Genomic DNA, 17,217 nt, shown 5'->3' on the forward strand with positions numbered 1-17,217 from the left:
AGCACTCAGAGGTAGCAAGACATCCGTGGAAATTTAGGTCTCAGCTAGGAATCTAATCTTATCTGGGATTGGTAACAGATGTCCGTAGGCAACGGTAGCCACTTACCATCTGGTGGACTGCGTACTCGGTTGCTACCATGAAACAGAAAAACTTGCTTTTCTCTTCTATGGTTGCTACTACTATATTATTAAAAAAGGCATTTACAATATGTAACGTTTGGGCAATTCTATTTTCGCCTGTTATAAATGATCATTGACCAATTTATCTAATTTGAGCCAACCAAAGAACAAAATATAACATTTTTTGGTATACACAAATTGTCAAATGTCCACCTCTGATAGATTGATTATTAAAACCGGACGTTACTTTACTAGTATATGTACGTTAAACATGCGTTATATTCCTCATATCGATTGCAGCGAGCTAGCGGGTGACATCAGTTTACAAGTTTCTCCAATATTAAGCTCTTCAAGTCGAAAATAGACGGAATGTTTTAAGTTTAAGCTTATAGAACCTATACCTATGTTGTTCTTAAGCGATTCCGAAAAGCTTTAAGCTTTATGAGCTAGGTTTAATAGAATGTAGAGGTAGTATATGACTAAAACCTAAACGTATGGTATGCAGACTCAGATTTTGGCGTCGTTTAGGCAACATTTGTTGTGAGATTAATGCGATAATGAGATGAGTTGATACTATCGTAACGTGGCTATATCGACGCATAATGTTAACTTGACAATACCTGGTACAGTCAACGAGGCGCTGTATACGTCTAACTGGAAAAACAACGAAGAACAAAAACAAGGTAGTCGGTAGCGAGGTAGCCATTGCTAGCAACACAAAAGAGACGGTAATATAACCAAAATATTTAACCAAGATCTTAGGTACATCGTTAATCTCGTTCTAGCTAGCGGATAGCATTCAACTATTAAGATAGTCATCGCTATTACCTTAAAGGAGTTTCTCGGCTAGCCGCGTCACTACCCGCGTTACTACCCGCGTCACTACCCGCGCCTCTGCCCGCTATCACCTCACTCGCAGTGTTCACTCGCCGACACTGACTCGTTTCAAGGCATCGAGGGCTTGTTAAATATTAAAATATTCATGAAGGCGCCTCGAAGACGACAGGTCAGCTGAAAACGGCCAGTTGTAATGTATGGGTTCTTAGCGAGAGAATTAACAATGTATGAGATCTGATAGGAATTAATGGGATGTTTTATTTTATCAAAATAGACGCGGAGATGGTTTATTATGTATGAATGATGAATAAATTTACTATTTGACGTACCGTCCGCAAACATATAAAAACTTTTTTTATATCCTCAGATTTCCGATATTGTAATGTGAAAAATTAGTTCTTTTTTAATTTAAACATATTAAGTACAAGGTCATGATAATGATTAAATATGTGTTTTTCTTCTAAGGAAATTCGAATGTCATATTTTTATAAGACATGCACTTGATAGTACGTAATTGCCCTCCATGGACATTTCTAACCGACTCCATTTAGAACCTGAAGCCGATTACAGATGCTTTGCCACAGCTGAGGATAAGATGGCCATCTCTTACATTATTAGCAAATTCTATTCTATGAAAAAAGTTTTCAATTTTTTTCAGGTATTATGACATACGTCTTTTTTAGAACAAGGTATGTTATGCATTATCAATATGACATGAACTGTCATTAATATCGGAAGTAGAACATCAAAACTCATGTTAAATTACGGAAAAGTAACACGCGAATGTACAATTAAAACTGAAATGTTTGCGCGGTCGGCGCCGGCGACATCATTATTACCAAATGAACTTTTTCAAAACACATTTATTTATGGTGTACATGACCGTTTCCTACAGCTCCTAGGGTGTGTAAAATTGTGGGTGATACCAGGTTATACGTAGCTCCGCTCCTATATTGCTTTCTGCCCTTTAAAAGGAATAAAAATTGTGAGGATAAAACTACTTCGCAACAATCGGCTACTAATAAGTATGATGGTATATATTTTAAACCACACAGTATGTATATTACTTCCCAAGTAGTTTTAATCCTAGCTTAATAGCATGGATTTCCGCAAAGTAACCTCTGATACAATTAACTATCTGACAATAAAAAAATGCGTTTTAGTTTAAGGGACGTGTGATAAGGTATAGATAAAAAATCTATGATCAATCTCAGGTCGGTATAACATTTTTTCTATCTAGGATTGCTTACAAATGTTCGGCGTGACTTAGGTCTATCTAATTCAAATTTAATGGATTAATTAATAATTTGTTAACGCTTTCCACACGCACCTTTAACGCTTAAACAACATTCAAAAGGTCTAAACGATATATGGAAGAATTTGCCTGCAATACACTTATTAAAACATTACAGCAGACACTACTTACTTATACTTGCTATGAGAATCCCGCAATAGTCTGAGTTTATCCAGTCCACAATCTATCCTACCATCTTATATATAACATCTTATTAGCTCCTCAACTCTACAGAACTCTACAATCAGGATAGTCTAGAATGTCTATACAAGAAATCTTAAAATAATTCAAATCATTTTAGTCAGTGACAGCTTTAAGCAATATATTTTGCGTACGCCACTCAAATAACTGTCATTGGATTGCGTGGGCCGTGGGGGTCAGGTTACCCTAGGGTATGTAGACATACGATCAATATTCACAACCCTTCAAGACAAACATGTATTACGAACAATTTCATTAAATAAATCGCTCTGAATAAGATTAATTGCCTTCAAAAATAAATCGTTTTCGCAATTGCTACACTTCAAAGATTACATTGAAAAGAAAAATCAAGTCATGAATAAAATGTATATATTTTTAAGAAATCTTCAGACTGTCTGAGTGCCAGACATATAACCTTATATTATAAATACTTTGCATAATGCGCTTGAATCGTCTTTACTGTAGATTTTAACATATATACCAACATCTGTGAACATAAATAAATAATAAGTCGAGTATGATTCCAAAAAAACTATTTTTTTCAATCTCATATTATGATTCACTTACGCTTATAATTTATATAATTTATTACGCAATTATTTATGTAATTTTTCGTACCAAAGATCGCTTATTTCTAATAGGCAGAAATTGTTAATTTTCAATATTTAAAACAAAACACTGGATAGATTGATTACACGCGTAATTCTATGGTATCTACTCAAATCTAACCAAATTACTAACTTATATGTAGATATGTGCTGAATCACATAAAGACTTATGACCCCCAAACTCCTTCGTAGCACAGAAAAGCTCTTCAAGTTTCTCAGTCAAGGACCAACCGCCCCTAATTTGGCGGGTGGCCTGCAATTCGTCATTCATTACCATGTTTCATATACATGACCTTTAAATGCACATTTTGGCTCAGTGCATCGAATGAGTCACTCGATGATACACCGACTCAACTCCAGACTAACGACATGTGTCTGTGTGAGTCACTGCACGGTGCATGGACGACTGGGAACACGAGGACTCCCACTTAAAATAAACTTACTTACTGTTCTAATAGATCAAGATAAAAACTTTCGTATATTCCTTTTCTAGACAGACTGAAACAAGTAAGACTGGATTTAACGTGAATTTATTAATTTATTTTTTTGGAATGCATTCATGTAATGTAACCCAAAAATATAAATACTTTCAATATATTTTATGTTGATTGATGATCATTTCGCAATGATCACGAATCATGAAAGGTCACGACGACGAGGATGAAACTTGTAATTTTTTCAGTATTAATTAACGAATTCGTTTATATAATACTGAAAAATAGCTTCACTTTTTCTTTTTCTCCATATTAAACCCTTTAATTGGATGGGTATCGTGGGGTCCGAAAAAAAAATTGATCCGCCACTTTGAAGCGTTCGCCATATTGGTTTGAAGTGACGTCAGTAAGTGCTCATGCACTATCGCCAAAGCAAAACTTATATTTTCAAAAATTTCAAATCTATCTGTTTAACATTCTTTTACATGATTGGAACTAATGATCTAGTAAGTTAAGTAAGTTAACTAAGTTAAATACAAGCTTGTAAAACTGTTACAATTAATGCAGTTACCACGATAATTAAGTTATTAATACAAATATAAATATTTTAGCTGTATTTTTCGTCATGGGTCGCGTTTATTGGGGACATACGAGTACTAACCTGACCTCAATGAGCGCAAATCACAATGACCACTTGGCACTCCACGAGCTTTCGCGTGCCTGATGCTATACCACTAACTATATTGTAATAATAACATTTTATAAATATAATAAGTAAACCGCACTTATCATACGTACTTTCTATATTATGTTTCATTATAACAGATTTTCTGTTTTAATAAATGTGTATTCCGTTACTGTTCTTACCTTAACACGTTACATAACAATTTGTTTCATAAAATTGAAGTATATAACAAATGGGCCAGCAGCCGCCAATTAACTTGTAACCAACGCGACATAGAACATGGGTTTTGTATAAAGTATACAACAGATATGTTGCCTTATATGTAAGTCACTCGGCATCTACATTCTACACCCTTCCACCTGCACCTTCACCTCAGAAATAGGTGACACATTTATTCTACCATCCAAATTATATCATCTAACATCTTTATATATATATATATATTTCTTATATGCGTGTGTATGTCACTGAACTCCTTCTAAACGACTGGACTGATTTTGATGAAATTTGTTGTGTGTGTTCAAGGGGACTTGAGAATGGTTTCACAATTTAGTCCGTGGGAATAGGTTTTTTTAATTAATTTTATAATTCGTAAGTAGTTGTTGATTTTAGAATGTTTCACATTGGATTCGACAGACTTCGCTACCATCGCAGTTTCAAATATTCTGTTTTTCAAACCCGTAAGTAATAAGGGTTGTTCACCCTTAACATTTTTTTATTTATATGGCAACACAACGTTTGCCGGGTCAGCTAGTATAACTATATCTCTTGTAACGTAGATATTACAAGTAACATTGAGTGGCTACGAAGGGCATTCGCGAGAACCTTTTTAATGCATGCGACCCCGCCCTCCACTCATTTAACAATGTCTCTTGCCTACTATGTGTTATATTTGTATGTGTGTATGTACACTATATACCACAGGGTCAATGAAATACTTAAACCTTCCAGCGGTTTGGCCAAAATAACATTTAAAATAGAACAAAACATTTTATCCTACCTTTAAGAGCTCTTAACATGCCTATTAAAGAAACCAACGTACATTAGAAAGATACATTTAATTTTATCACTGTCACTGAAATTTCCGAAGTCGTAGCAGTGCTACGAAAGCTCTACGAATCATGTCTCCGTAGCTACTAGCTACGCGAAATAAATGTTGATTTTGCAGAGAAAGCTATCTCAATCGTAAATTGCTTTTGAGATTACGGCTTTATTTATTTGCAAAGATAATATTTGTTGGAAACCCTTTGAAAGCAGAAATCATATTTACATAATATTCAAGGCACAGAAAGTACATCATTTCATAATTTTACTTATTATGCATTCTTGACTCTACACATGTATTCCTACCTAATCAATTTTCTATCCTTTATTCATCCTTAGTTATGTGTGTGTGTGTGTGTGTGATATTTAAAACAAGGAATTCCAGTGTGATACTATGATTGCCTAGCAGTAGAAACTTGCCCTAAATCGGGGGTCCGAGGATAAAACCCTGAGGATCTGTGATTTTTTCAGAGTTAAGTGCGTGTAAGAAATCAACCAAAAACCATGGTGGACTATGGACTATATGTCCCTGGCCTCGACGACACTTGCCCAGTGGGACAGTAAATATACGATACGACTTGACGATGACAACTACGATTGTGAAAACCATTATAATCATTTAGAATTTTGCCAGGTTCGATGACGTCACAATCGTCACAACTATTTCTGCCTTCTACTCGTATTACTCGTAGTAGTAATGACAATCATGTTTGTATATACGTAGTATTGTATGTATTATGCGTACAATTATGTACTATGAGCGTTATTGTAAAATAACACCCCACAGTTTTAAACCTCATAATACTTATAACGAAATTGGAATAGGTAAGTTCCCAGAAACAGAAATAATAGGTTTTATTTCTTATTAAAACAATTTCAACAGAACAATTTTAGTGCGTGGGCAGACTTATTCCGCTTATAGGCTCCCCACCCACGTCCTTTATAGACGGTATATTGTTTTCAAAATTGTATTAATATACAATTATTTTCACTGTATCTTTAATATATATCACATATTAATATAGATAGGTACTTTATCAATGCCAATAAATATTTATGTACTAGTAATCTTACTACTATCTGAACTTATCTCGTGTTGCAAGTGACGAAAAAAATGGATGCCGCTGCAGTCGAGCCATAAAGAATAACACATGTGATCCGTAACCATAAATAACAGCAATAAAATACAGAAAGGCTTACATAAAGAATCTTTATCGGAAAAACTGAATCTAGATCTTTCCAGGCAAATTATTTAGCACATCCATTTACTTTATAAGGAGCTTTCTATATATCTTATGCCCATCCGAGGACATCTGAAGACATATCTGAAATAATCACCTGATTAAAAAAATACAAATGTAATATTTAGTTTTAAAATTATGGGGCCACAATCTGGGGCAAAGCTACGACCTCGATAAAAATACTCACGAACGTTAAACGTCAACTTCAATGTAAAAATATGTAAAATATTTCGATATTTTGTACCCCGAACGACATGAAGGAGGTAAACACCCTGTATCTACACTATCCTAAACTCTGACAAAGCATACATTTCATTTAAAAGCTTCCGTAACTCCCGTTGCATTTTAAAATTTTAAGTATGGAACAAAATAGATTCAGTTTAAACGTTTTTAAAGGTGGTAGAACCCTTGGTGGCACCACCGCCACATCTATTTTCACCTAATAACAGCAATGTTAGGCGCAGCTGTGTTCCGGTTTGAAGGGTGTGGTAAGGGAGACAGACTTTTCCGAGGCGTTCCAGCTTAGTTCTCAGGGGTAGCGGCGCATCTGTGGCCGACCTCCGGTAGGAATATTTAATCCTATCTGGGGTTGATTACAGATGTTCATGGGCGGCAGTAGCCACTTACCATCAGGTGGACTGCATGCTCGTCTGCTACTCTTATATTAAATAAAAAAAATATGAGTTTATCACGCAGTCTTTTCCCTGGCACATGCGTTTACACCCGCACGCGCGTCCCAAACGCATGCGTGCCGCTTATTCTATCGTTTCATACATACGCGATTGTGGGTCGCGAAACTGCAGAGAATCAACTCATTTGCAATGTGCATAAATGCGTGGGAACACGCGTGATTGGAATAAAGACCGTACTGTAAATTTGGCCTGAAATAAATATTTACATATGTAATTTCGACCACATTGTAGTGAATGCTATGACATTTAATAAGCTAATCTGATGATGGACTCGGTTTCGGCTCATAAAAACACCTCACCGAAACAAAATAATCGTTTTGGAATATAAAAGTTAGATAAAAGATCATTTAATGAAATTCAATTTTTATTAAGCATCCTTCGTTACGATTCATGTAAATATATCCTAAATTCCTAAATGATGCATCTTTAATTAAAGCTAGGTTGTCATAAAGACTAATAGTATCAAATCATGGTATTTTAATACATATAATACTATTGCAGGCGCGGCGCACTTATGATACCACGTCACGACCATATCTCGGAATTCTGGGGCGCAGTAATCGGCTATAACATTGGCGGAGATACCCGGAATTGATATATAGGTATGTCTTATCTATATATTAATACTCAGTGGGTTTATTTATAATATGGGAGTAGCAGACAAGCATGCAGTCCACCTGGGTACTCAATACTACTGATACAAAGTGTTATAATGTACTCAGTGGGTCGCCGTGTCGTACGTTTTTTTGGGTGTTTTCTCCACGTATCGCAATGATAGATATATCGTTTTCTTCGTATTACAATGCTCTTTAGAATGTATGTCACATCGCGATACTTGGTGTGGAACGCAAGAGTGAGACCTTAGTAAAAAGGTGATTTTACCATATAAAATTTATGGGTGTAAAAATAATCCAATATCAACCCTAGTTTACATAATAAGTTAAACTGTAGGCATAACATACATACGTTTTAATACACGAGTATGTTATCTCATACATTATCAAATGAACGATATAGATAAAAATTGAAGAATCTATCTATCATTACATCTATTTTCTTCTAATATTATATTTGTTTGCGTGATAAAAACTATTTGTTTTTGTCCATTTTGTCTAATCTTCAAAAATGTTTTGCACGTAACAATATTTATGACAGAGTTATGTGTAAACAAGGCCTAACAATTGTTTTACGTAGAACATAATAAACTTGAAACATGAACAAAGGCACCCTTTACATTCATTACATCCCCCTTGTTCATCGCAACTGTCACCGTGCATTAAGACGCCACTTTAGACTTACAGCTCAAGTAGGATAGCACTACACTCCACTACAGTATAGTGTAATGTAGCTAAGCCACATAAGATAGCATAGTTAGAATTTTAGGTGAGTTTTCCTGTCGCGCGTAACATGCGTAACACGCATGCTTTTGCGTCAAAACTTCACGCGTGTCACTTCGTGCGTCCTTTCGTTTTACACAAATATACAACTGGCCGCCATAAGACTGCAGCGAGTTTCATGTGCACAAGTTGAACACGCATGCGGGCGTAAACACGGGTGATAGGTAAAGCGTCAAGACAAACTCGCGCAAGTTACCGCCCGATCGCCGGTTGCAAGTTGCTCGTTCCCTCGAGTAAGGTAAAATTTCTAACGCCTTTCTTTCTATCGACTTAGAATAGGGAGGAGTATCTGTATGTGTTTTCTTTTGCATTCCGATTAACCGACATAAATAATCGTAGATAATAAGAGATTGAATTTATTCAATACCCCACGTATACAAAATAGTGTCCATTACTTAAATAGTATCGTAATAAACGAATCACGGAACAGTACCCTTAGTTTGAGTTTTTACGTTTTTACAAAAATTACTATTTTTGTATTTGTTTACATATTTCCCATATATTTCCAATCATTTCTGATACAGTCCACTAGGGGCGCTGATTTAAAATGTATGGGCAAATACGTAAACAAATACAAAAACAGTCATTTCTGTAAAAACGTAAAAACACATACTAAGGGTACAGACAACACCACTTTTCCTACAGAACCACATAGATATCTATAACGCAACCGGCTCAATACAATATCTCAACTCACCACCACAACTTGCTCAACTTACACGATACCTACGGCAGACGTACTTGACGATTTCAAGTTCTTTTTAGACTTTTTCCAGTTCTGGGTTTCAGTGTTCCAAGTGGCTGCGGCAAATTGCGAAAATATATGTCTAGGTGCTCACCGCACACAGAAACCGCTGTACATTTTTGTTGCTTATTCGAGAAAGTATCTAGGTTACCGACATTTGCTCCGTGCGGATCTTACGAGAGCTCAAGAGTTCCTTAAGTATTTAGTTCTCCGTATGTGTTTCATATGAGTATCAAAATAAATGAAATCTAAACATAATTAAACTTTTTCTATATGTTGGCCGGTGACTACATATCTTCTTTACTTCCTCTAACTAGCAATACTGTTTTCACCGCCTTTTGAACGTTTTTTCCACCTGTTTTACAATTATTGGAATATTCTCAACAGAGCAGAGTAATTTTAAGAAGACACTGGAGCAAAGCACCATAATTTACAACCAGCACACATTAAACACATTCTTAGGGACAAATTTTCATAATCTTTTATGGTATGTGATAATAAAACTAAATTTCATCGTGAACTTTACATTAGTATCGATAAGATAAAATACAATAAACACCGTTCACATAAATAGTAAAAAAGTGTATATCGACACGGCATTTCATTGATAGAATCGATAAAAATACTATTAACGTAAAAGTTGAAATGGCTGAAGTGTGGCAGGCAGAGGACAAATCATTCTTAGTGACCGGTGGAGCGAATGGCCTGGGAGCAGCTTACGTTGAAGCTTTCCTTAAGGAAGGTGCAAAGGTAAATATCAATAAGTTTATGCTTGAAGCTACTTCTTAATCCAAATAAATGATAGAATCACATGCAAATAAATCTCACATAAGGTCAGAAAACTTTAACATCAAGACTTAAGTTGAAGAAAAATACGCGAAAAGTGAAAAAAGATCATTTGTTACTCAATATGATTAGTTTATTTTTTTTTTTTTTTTTTTTATAATATAAGGGTAGCAGACGAGCATGCAATCCACCTGATGGTAAGTGGCTACTGCCGCCCATGGACATCTGTAATCAACCCCAAGATAGGATTAGATATTCCTACCTGAGGTCGGCCACAGATGCGCCGCTACCCCTGAGGACTAAGCTGGAACGCCTCGGAAAAGTCTGTCTCCCTTACCACACCATTCAAACCGGAACACAGCAGCGCCTAACACTGCTGTTATAAGGTAGAAATAGGTGTGGCGGTGGTGCCACATGGTGGTGCCACATGGTGGTGGTTATTTAAAAAAATCTTAAAGGGCAGTTGCACATTTTAATTGCCATCGAGAATCTAATAGAACATCGTAATTAATGGGACGTAATTAACAGACATTATTTTACTTTTATTAGATAATTGGCAATAATATTTGAGTACAATCTCAATGCTGCTTAATTTTCAAATATATTTTGTTTTTTTTTCACTCGTTAACATCAGGCCTCATCACACTGACTTCTTCTGTACACATCAAAAATAAATTGACGAGAATTGAAATTGACTTTCTCTTACAGTGTATTGCCATCGTAGATATAGCAGAAGAGGCAGGAAAGGAACTGTCACAGAGACTCAACGAGGTGTACAACAACAGGACGATATTTGTGAAATGTGACGTCAGTAAGGAGGAAGACATCACGAGAGCATTCAAGGAAGTGTTGGACAAATTCGAACGTATAGACGTGATCATAAACAATGCTGGAATTATGAACGATTCTGAACATGTGTGGAGGTTGGCGAATGACGTCAACTGGGTATGCCTATTTGCATTTTATTATGAAATTGAAGTAGCCAAGTCCATTTCGTATTAAATAGTCAATGCTGTCGATGAACATTCACAAGTAAGGTCTATTTGACGTCGGCAACAGACGTATTGATTTCCCTTAGAATTAGGGTGAATTTTCACTGTAGATATAAAGAGGTAACGATCGTCATCAAACGGTTGTGGTATCAAATCAACAAACTTATTGATGGATTTTTGCATGATGCTCAACTAACTAACCTAACATATTTCTGATGGAAAGACACCTTTTTACCACGCTTTTATTAGCTTGACCTGTATGTATGTAACGGAATCTTTGAACACAATTTTTACTCACTTTGAAAGATCCGAATAATTTAAAATTTTGAACACTCATCAAAAACCGATACACGATTTAAATAATTTTGTCCCATTCTTCTCAGGATCGTCAGGATTAACAAATTTCCTTGTGCGATTTTAGCGTGCTTCATCATTCTTCGAATCAAAAAGCAGTAGCACCTAATCATCGTTTATAAGACAGAATTAATACCCTTTGAAGCCAGACCCTTGTTTTCAAACAAATTAATTTTCACACAGACAAACAGACATTGTATGAGCATAATTTATATATGAACGTAATTACATAATAAATGATAGTAGGACGCCGGCTACAATAAACAGTGGCCGATTAGATAAGTTATGTTATTGCATTCAATAAAAAATGCACTTGTAATATCTTATCTAAGAACGTATTTTTACTAGTGATCGTGTGACAGTAACCTAATCTTCAACCACAACTTATATACCTCTGAGACTCGATTTAAATCCTTACTTCCTTACTAATATTATAAATCCGAAAGTAACTCTGTCTGTCTGTCTGTCTGTCTGGTTGTCTCTTCTTCACGCCTAAACCACTGAACCGATTTTAATGAAATTTTGTACAAAGATAGTCTGAGACCCGAGAAAGGACATAGGAAAGTTTTTATCCCGGAAATCCCACGGGAACTAGGGATGGCGATTTATGATCGATTAATCGGATTTCGATCTTTTGGACCAAAAAAATCGATTATTTTAATCGATATTAGTAAGGATTTAATCGTAAACTATGCATTTGATCAAGTGATAATCTTTAGCAAAGTTGTTGTCCATGAGCCCACGAAGGTTCCAGAGTTGGTACGACCAATTTTCGCCAGATGGGGCCACTGTCGTTCCAATGAAGGTACGAATTTTCAGTTTTATATATGTTAGTATGTCATATTATTTTCTTTTAAGCGCTGGCGAAGCCGCGGGCAATAACTAGTGTAATATTAAATCTTGAAGATATAATTTCGCTAAATTAAAATATATGGATGACACGCCATGTCGACCGTTATTGTCCCACTATTGGGCACGGCCAACAGTAGGACAATAATCATTTCGCTAAATGAGAGGGGTTTAACCCATAATCGAATATTATAATACTCTAATAGGAATGATAAAAAAGGAAAAATAAAGAAAGATTAATAAAATTGGCTTTAATTTAAGTCAGAATTAAGCAAAATCAAAGTCAAATGTTGCATTTGAAAATCACCGATTGAGATGAAATTTTAAATACACGCTTTGTTTAGATGACAATGCAACGATTAGTGACGTCATTCTAAATCCTACGCCTGTGACGTCATTCTATATCCAATATACGGACGCCCGAAGATGGCGAAACAATGAAATATTTTACATGCACCTCCATAATATGCGTAGGTCGTATTCCCCTTCATTATACTGAGAAGGATCTGAATAAAAGTTTTTTTAAAATATATCTTTTTTCTAGCAAGGTCTACTCTCCTTCACCTGGAAGGGTGTAAGCCACATGCGGAAGGAAAACGGTGGCGCTGGTGGCACCATCATCAACATCTCCTCCATTGCTGCGTTCTTGAAACTACCCATCATCCCGTCTTACAGCGGTTCCAAGGCTGCCGTTCTACACTTCAGTTTATGTCTAGCGGTAATTATTTATGATATAGATTTAAAGGTAGCAGAATCCTCTGCGGATCGATTCCCGTAGCACCATCGCCTCACTTATTTCTGCCTAATAACACAGTGTTAAGTGTTGCTATGTCCTGCTTCGAAGGGTAAATTAGTATAAAAGAGGTAAAAAAAAATGTAAGCCGTCACGGGACGCCTGGCAGATGTGAAACATCGACATTATTTTGTAAAAGTAATATGCAGAAAAGAACATATTGTGATAGGAACTAAATATGTCATAATGATAAAATAAAATATTACGATTTTTTTCCAGATAACGATGACTATTTATTGAATTAACATTTATTTTCATTAAATACAAAAATTTACGAATTTATTTCAAATCGTGACTACTTAATTCGTTTAATCAGTGACTTCGGTAGTAGTTATTGCGCATGGCGACGCGTCGCCACACCGTACACACTACTGCATATAGACTGTATATATATACCATCGTATAGCCACGGCATGCGTCGCCACGCCAGAAATCGATTTACGTGCGGCTATAGATGTTTCACATCAATAAGAATTTCTTTATTAGAAGCGATCCAATGCTGTCGCAAACCACAAGTAGGAACCTATATTGTGGGGCTTATTACAGATGTACCTGACTCGGCGCCACCGGATTATGCCTCCTATTAACATTACTTATCAATCCCAGAAACTATCCGTCAATCCTATCTAAGGTAGGCCATAAATGCATAGCTTCCATTGAAATTAAGTTGAAAAGCCTCGTGTAAGTAGACTAAAGAGAGAGCCCATACTAAACCCTTCAAACCAGATCGCAACATCACTTGACACTGCTCTTATTGTGCACAAATAAGTGTGGCGATATTACCTTGACCAGTCAAACTAATATAATATTTACAATTAATAAATTGTATTTATTGTAAAGATTATAAAATCGTATAACATTTATAAGATAATGCCTTCATAAATCATAATAATTGATAATCAATATCTACACTCTTATAAAAAATGTACAAATACAATTGTCTAGCTACATATATTTGTGATTACATTAAATTTACAGGCGCATCCATTCTACGAAAAAACGAATATACGGGTACTGACGTTCTGCATCGGGCCGACACGAACGGACTTAATGAGAAACCTGGTCGAAAGGTCCATTGACAAAGAGAGCGCAGCGAAACAGGAGGCTGAATCTTCTTTCTCTACATACCAGTTGTAAGTTTATTCTATACTATATAAGAACATGCAGTCCACCTGCTAAATATTCATCCTTGGACGTAAAAAGTCACGATACATTGCTGGTTAAGGAATAATAGATTGGATTTTTGTATATTTTTTCCTCAAAAAACTGCGAAATATTTGATGACAATTAAATATAAAAAATGACAAACGAGCATGCAGATCACCGAAGTGGCGTGGCGACTGCCGCCCATGGACTGAATCTGAATCACCTCCATTCCTCCATTCCAGATAAGATTAGAGTCCTATGCATTCTATGGTCTTATGGTCGTTCACAGATGCTTTGCTATCCTTGATGACTAAGTTGGACCACATTAGGTAAGTAAGTTTCCCTTACAACACCCTTCAAACTTAATTATGGGAGCGTTTATAAGACAGAAATAGGCGTGGCGAAGCACAAAATGTTAACAGCCACAAAATAGGGCAAGCGATCTGAATCGATTAATTGAAGAATCGATTTGTTAGACCAAAAATCGATAATTTTATCCGATCTCGAGTAACAGATATATTCACTGAATCGATATTTCATCCTAGAATCTTTTTTTTTCGCTAACTTCGCCCCTGAGTAGATCGAAGATCGATTTTTGGAGAATCGATTCTTTAGGCCTCGATTTTTTTTGTGAATCAATTTATCACACTTCTATTCGAATCAATTCAAAAATTGTCGTTTTTCGGGAAGAATCGTGATCCCCAATCGTGAAATCACACAAAAAAATATTATTTTCCACAAAATTCCAGGATAGAGAGCGCAGTAGCGGCAATGGTGAAGATGTACCAAGTGGGGGCTAATGGCTCCGTGTGGCTCTCGATGAACAACCGTACCGCGGAGGACATAACACACGTCATCAATAACGGTCATAAGGTGTTTGAGAATGTCGTGTACAATGGTCTTGATTCCATACCGAACCACGTCAGGGATGAGTGACGACTTTTTAAAAACGTTGAAGCTTCGCCTACCTCGCTAATATAAAACTTGTATGTCAGGTTGAATGTCAGGCATAAATTACGAAATGGATATTAATTATGTTTATTTAAAAAAAAAAAACAATGTGAGCCGTCACGGGACGCCTGGCAGATGTGAAACATCGACATTATTTTGTAAAAGTAATATGCAGAAAAGAACATATTGTGATAGGAACTAAATATGTCATAATGATAAAATAAAATATTACGATTTTTGCGCATAGCGACGCGTCGCCACACCGTACACACTACTGCATATAGACTGTATATGTACACCATCGCCACGGCATGCGTCGCCACGCCAGAAATCGGTTTTACGTGCGGCTATAGATGTTTCCCATCAAAACGTATACTTCAAACAGTATACGTATACTTCAAACAGCAGACGATGTCGCGAGGATAAGTGAGTAATTTTAAATTTACCTAAATTTTTGTACAGATAGAGATTTAAAAGTAATGGAAATTGAGAAGATTGTCATACCGCCTATCATAATGTAAAACGAATAAATAATATTAAATTTTATTGTAAGGCTTTTTAATAATAACTATCGTAATCTTTACAAACAAAAAAATATGCAAATTATTATTAATTCATACTACATTGCATTTCTATATAAGAATGTTTTTCCTATAAAATCAGAAAATTACCTAATAAATAATTTTGCAAAGTGTAGCCAAAATTTACTAGTTAAAAAATAAAACGGTGTCATAATGGCCATAAAAACATCGAAAAAGAACTTTCTATGATTTGTACAAACTATCGGTATTAACGTGGAATGAAGAATGACACAAATTTTTGGCACTACAAGTAACAGAAAATATGGGACGGTAGAAATTTAAACATTCAACATAAGCCAAATGGGATAACATAAGTCAGCATAAAAGCCTAGTAAACACATAGAAATAGAAAATAATATCAGTAGATTTTTAGTGTCAAACTATATATACGAGTATGATAGATAGATAGAAGTTTTAAACTTAAAAGTGTACAAATATAATATAAGGGTATCCTTTGAGTGTATTTGAAGTAAAACTTCTCTGACGTGTACCTGTTTAGCAAAAATATCATGAAATTATAAATAAAAACTTGTAATAAGATCGGACCTTTATTAAAAAATAGTGAATACCAATTTTAAGAGATGAAGGTGAATTAATTTTTAAAATTATCCAAACATCTTCTAAAAAGTTCATTGTAATTTATAGTAGACTTAAATAGCCACTTAAAATTAATTGTTGTATGTCTGGGACATAATTACTTATAATCATTGTTTACAATGGATTATTTCAGTCATTATATAATTATAACTATCATCAACGATTACTAAACCACTGTTAGGGTCATCCTCCACCCAAAATAAGGTCTCAGACAGACAAACATTAAAATTCAAACCCCAGGCCTCAAGCGTAACAGACCAGAATTCACAAGCGCTAACTGCAAAATACAATAATATATAAAAACTCCAAGATTTATTCCCAGACATTCCCATATAGCTTCAAACGGCGCCTGTGACCTAGTTCGCCCATTACCTCCTACACATTTTCTTGTATTGAAATAAAATTCTAATGAGCTCCACTGAATATCTACGTAGATTTTGTAGCACCCCGTAATTGGAGTGTATTTTTGTATCGTTTGTATATACAAACGAAAGTTTGGAAAATCCAAAAGTGCACGACTCATAATGCTCATTTAATTATGAAATATAAAAAAAAAAAAAAAAAACTTAAGTCGTTCAAAATTAATTGCCGAAAAAACAGCTGTAGTAGGAAGAAGGTACTGCACAAGCGCCCCTGGTGGAATAAATGTACATAATATCTATAGATATACAGTCTTGTACTTTTCGTTTTTTATTAATTGCAATTAAACGACACTGAATTAATTAATCATTCGCATTCAGTGACCTACAATCGTCGATTAGAATTTAAAAAAAAAAAAATAACTCAAATGATGGATTTTTTCACAAGTTACAGTGTTTTCAGGTTTCACACATGACGGACAGGAAACATTTTTTGACCTATTTTGGTGTT

The 17,217-nt window shown here is 35.4% G+C and overlaps 1 protein-coding gene across 1 annotated transcript; it reads left to right on the forward strand.

The window, feature by feature from the left end:
- Window positions 1-9,943: 9,943 nt before the first annotated feature.
- Window positions 9,944-15,219, forward strand: LOC140753848 (15-hydroxyprostaglandin dehydrogenase [NAD(+)]-like). The gene is made up of 5 exons (XM_073088651.1): window positions 9,944-10,048; window positions 10,793-11,029; window positions 12,824-12,997; window positions 14,051-14,205; window positions 14,968-15,219. Exons 1-5 carry the CDS (start codon window positions 9,944-9,946, stop codon window positions 15,152-15,154), a joined length of 858 nt encoding a protein of 285 aa, XP_072944752.1. The 3' UTR covers window positions 15,155-15,219.
- The last annotated feature ends 1,998 nt before the right edge of the window (window positions 15,220-17,217 follow it).

Source organism: Epargyreus clarus, unplaced genomic scaffold (assembly GCF_041222505.1).
Source record: "Epargyreus clarus isolate Ecla_fem2 unplaced genomic scaffold, WU_Ecla_fem_2.2 ptg000027l, whole genome shotgun sequence".
Taxonomy (NCBI): domain Eukaryota; kingdom Metazoa; phylum Arthropoda; class Insecta; order Lepidoptera; family Hesperiidae; genus Epargyreus; species Epargyreus clarus.

Bases quoted from the DNA above. Each gene is read 5' to 3' on its own strand.
- LOC140753848 (XM_073088651.1), top strand. From the start codon at position 9,944: ATGGCTGAAGTGTGGCAGGCAGAGGACAAATCATTCTTAGTGACCGGT. The intron at 11,030-12,823 runs GTATGCCTATTT...TCTTTTTTCTAG, and splicing joins TGGCGAATGACGTCAACTGG to CAAGGTCTACTCTCCTTCAC. The intron at 12,998-14,050 runs GTAATTATTTAT...TTAAATTTACAG, and splicing joins ACTTCAGTTTATGTCTAGCG to GCGCATCCATTCTACGAAAA.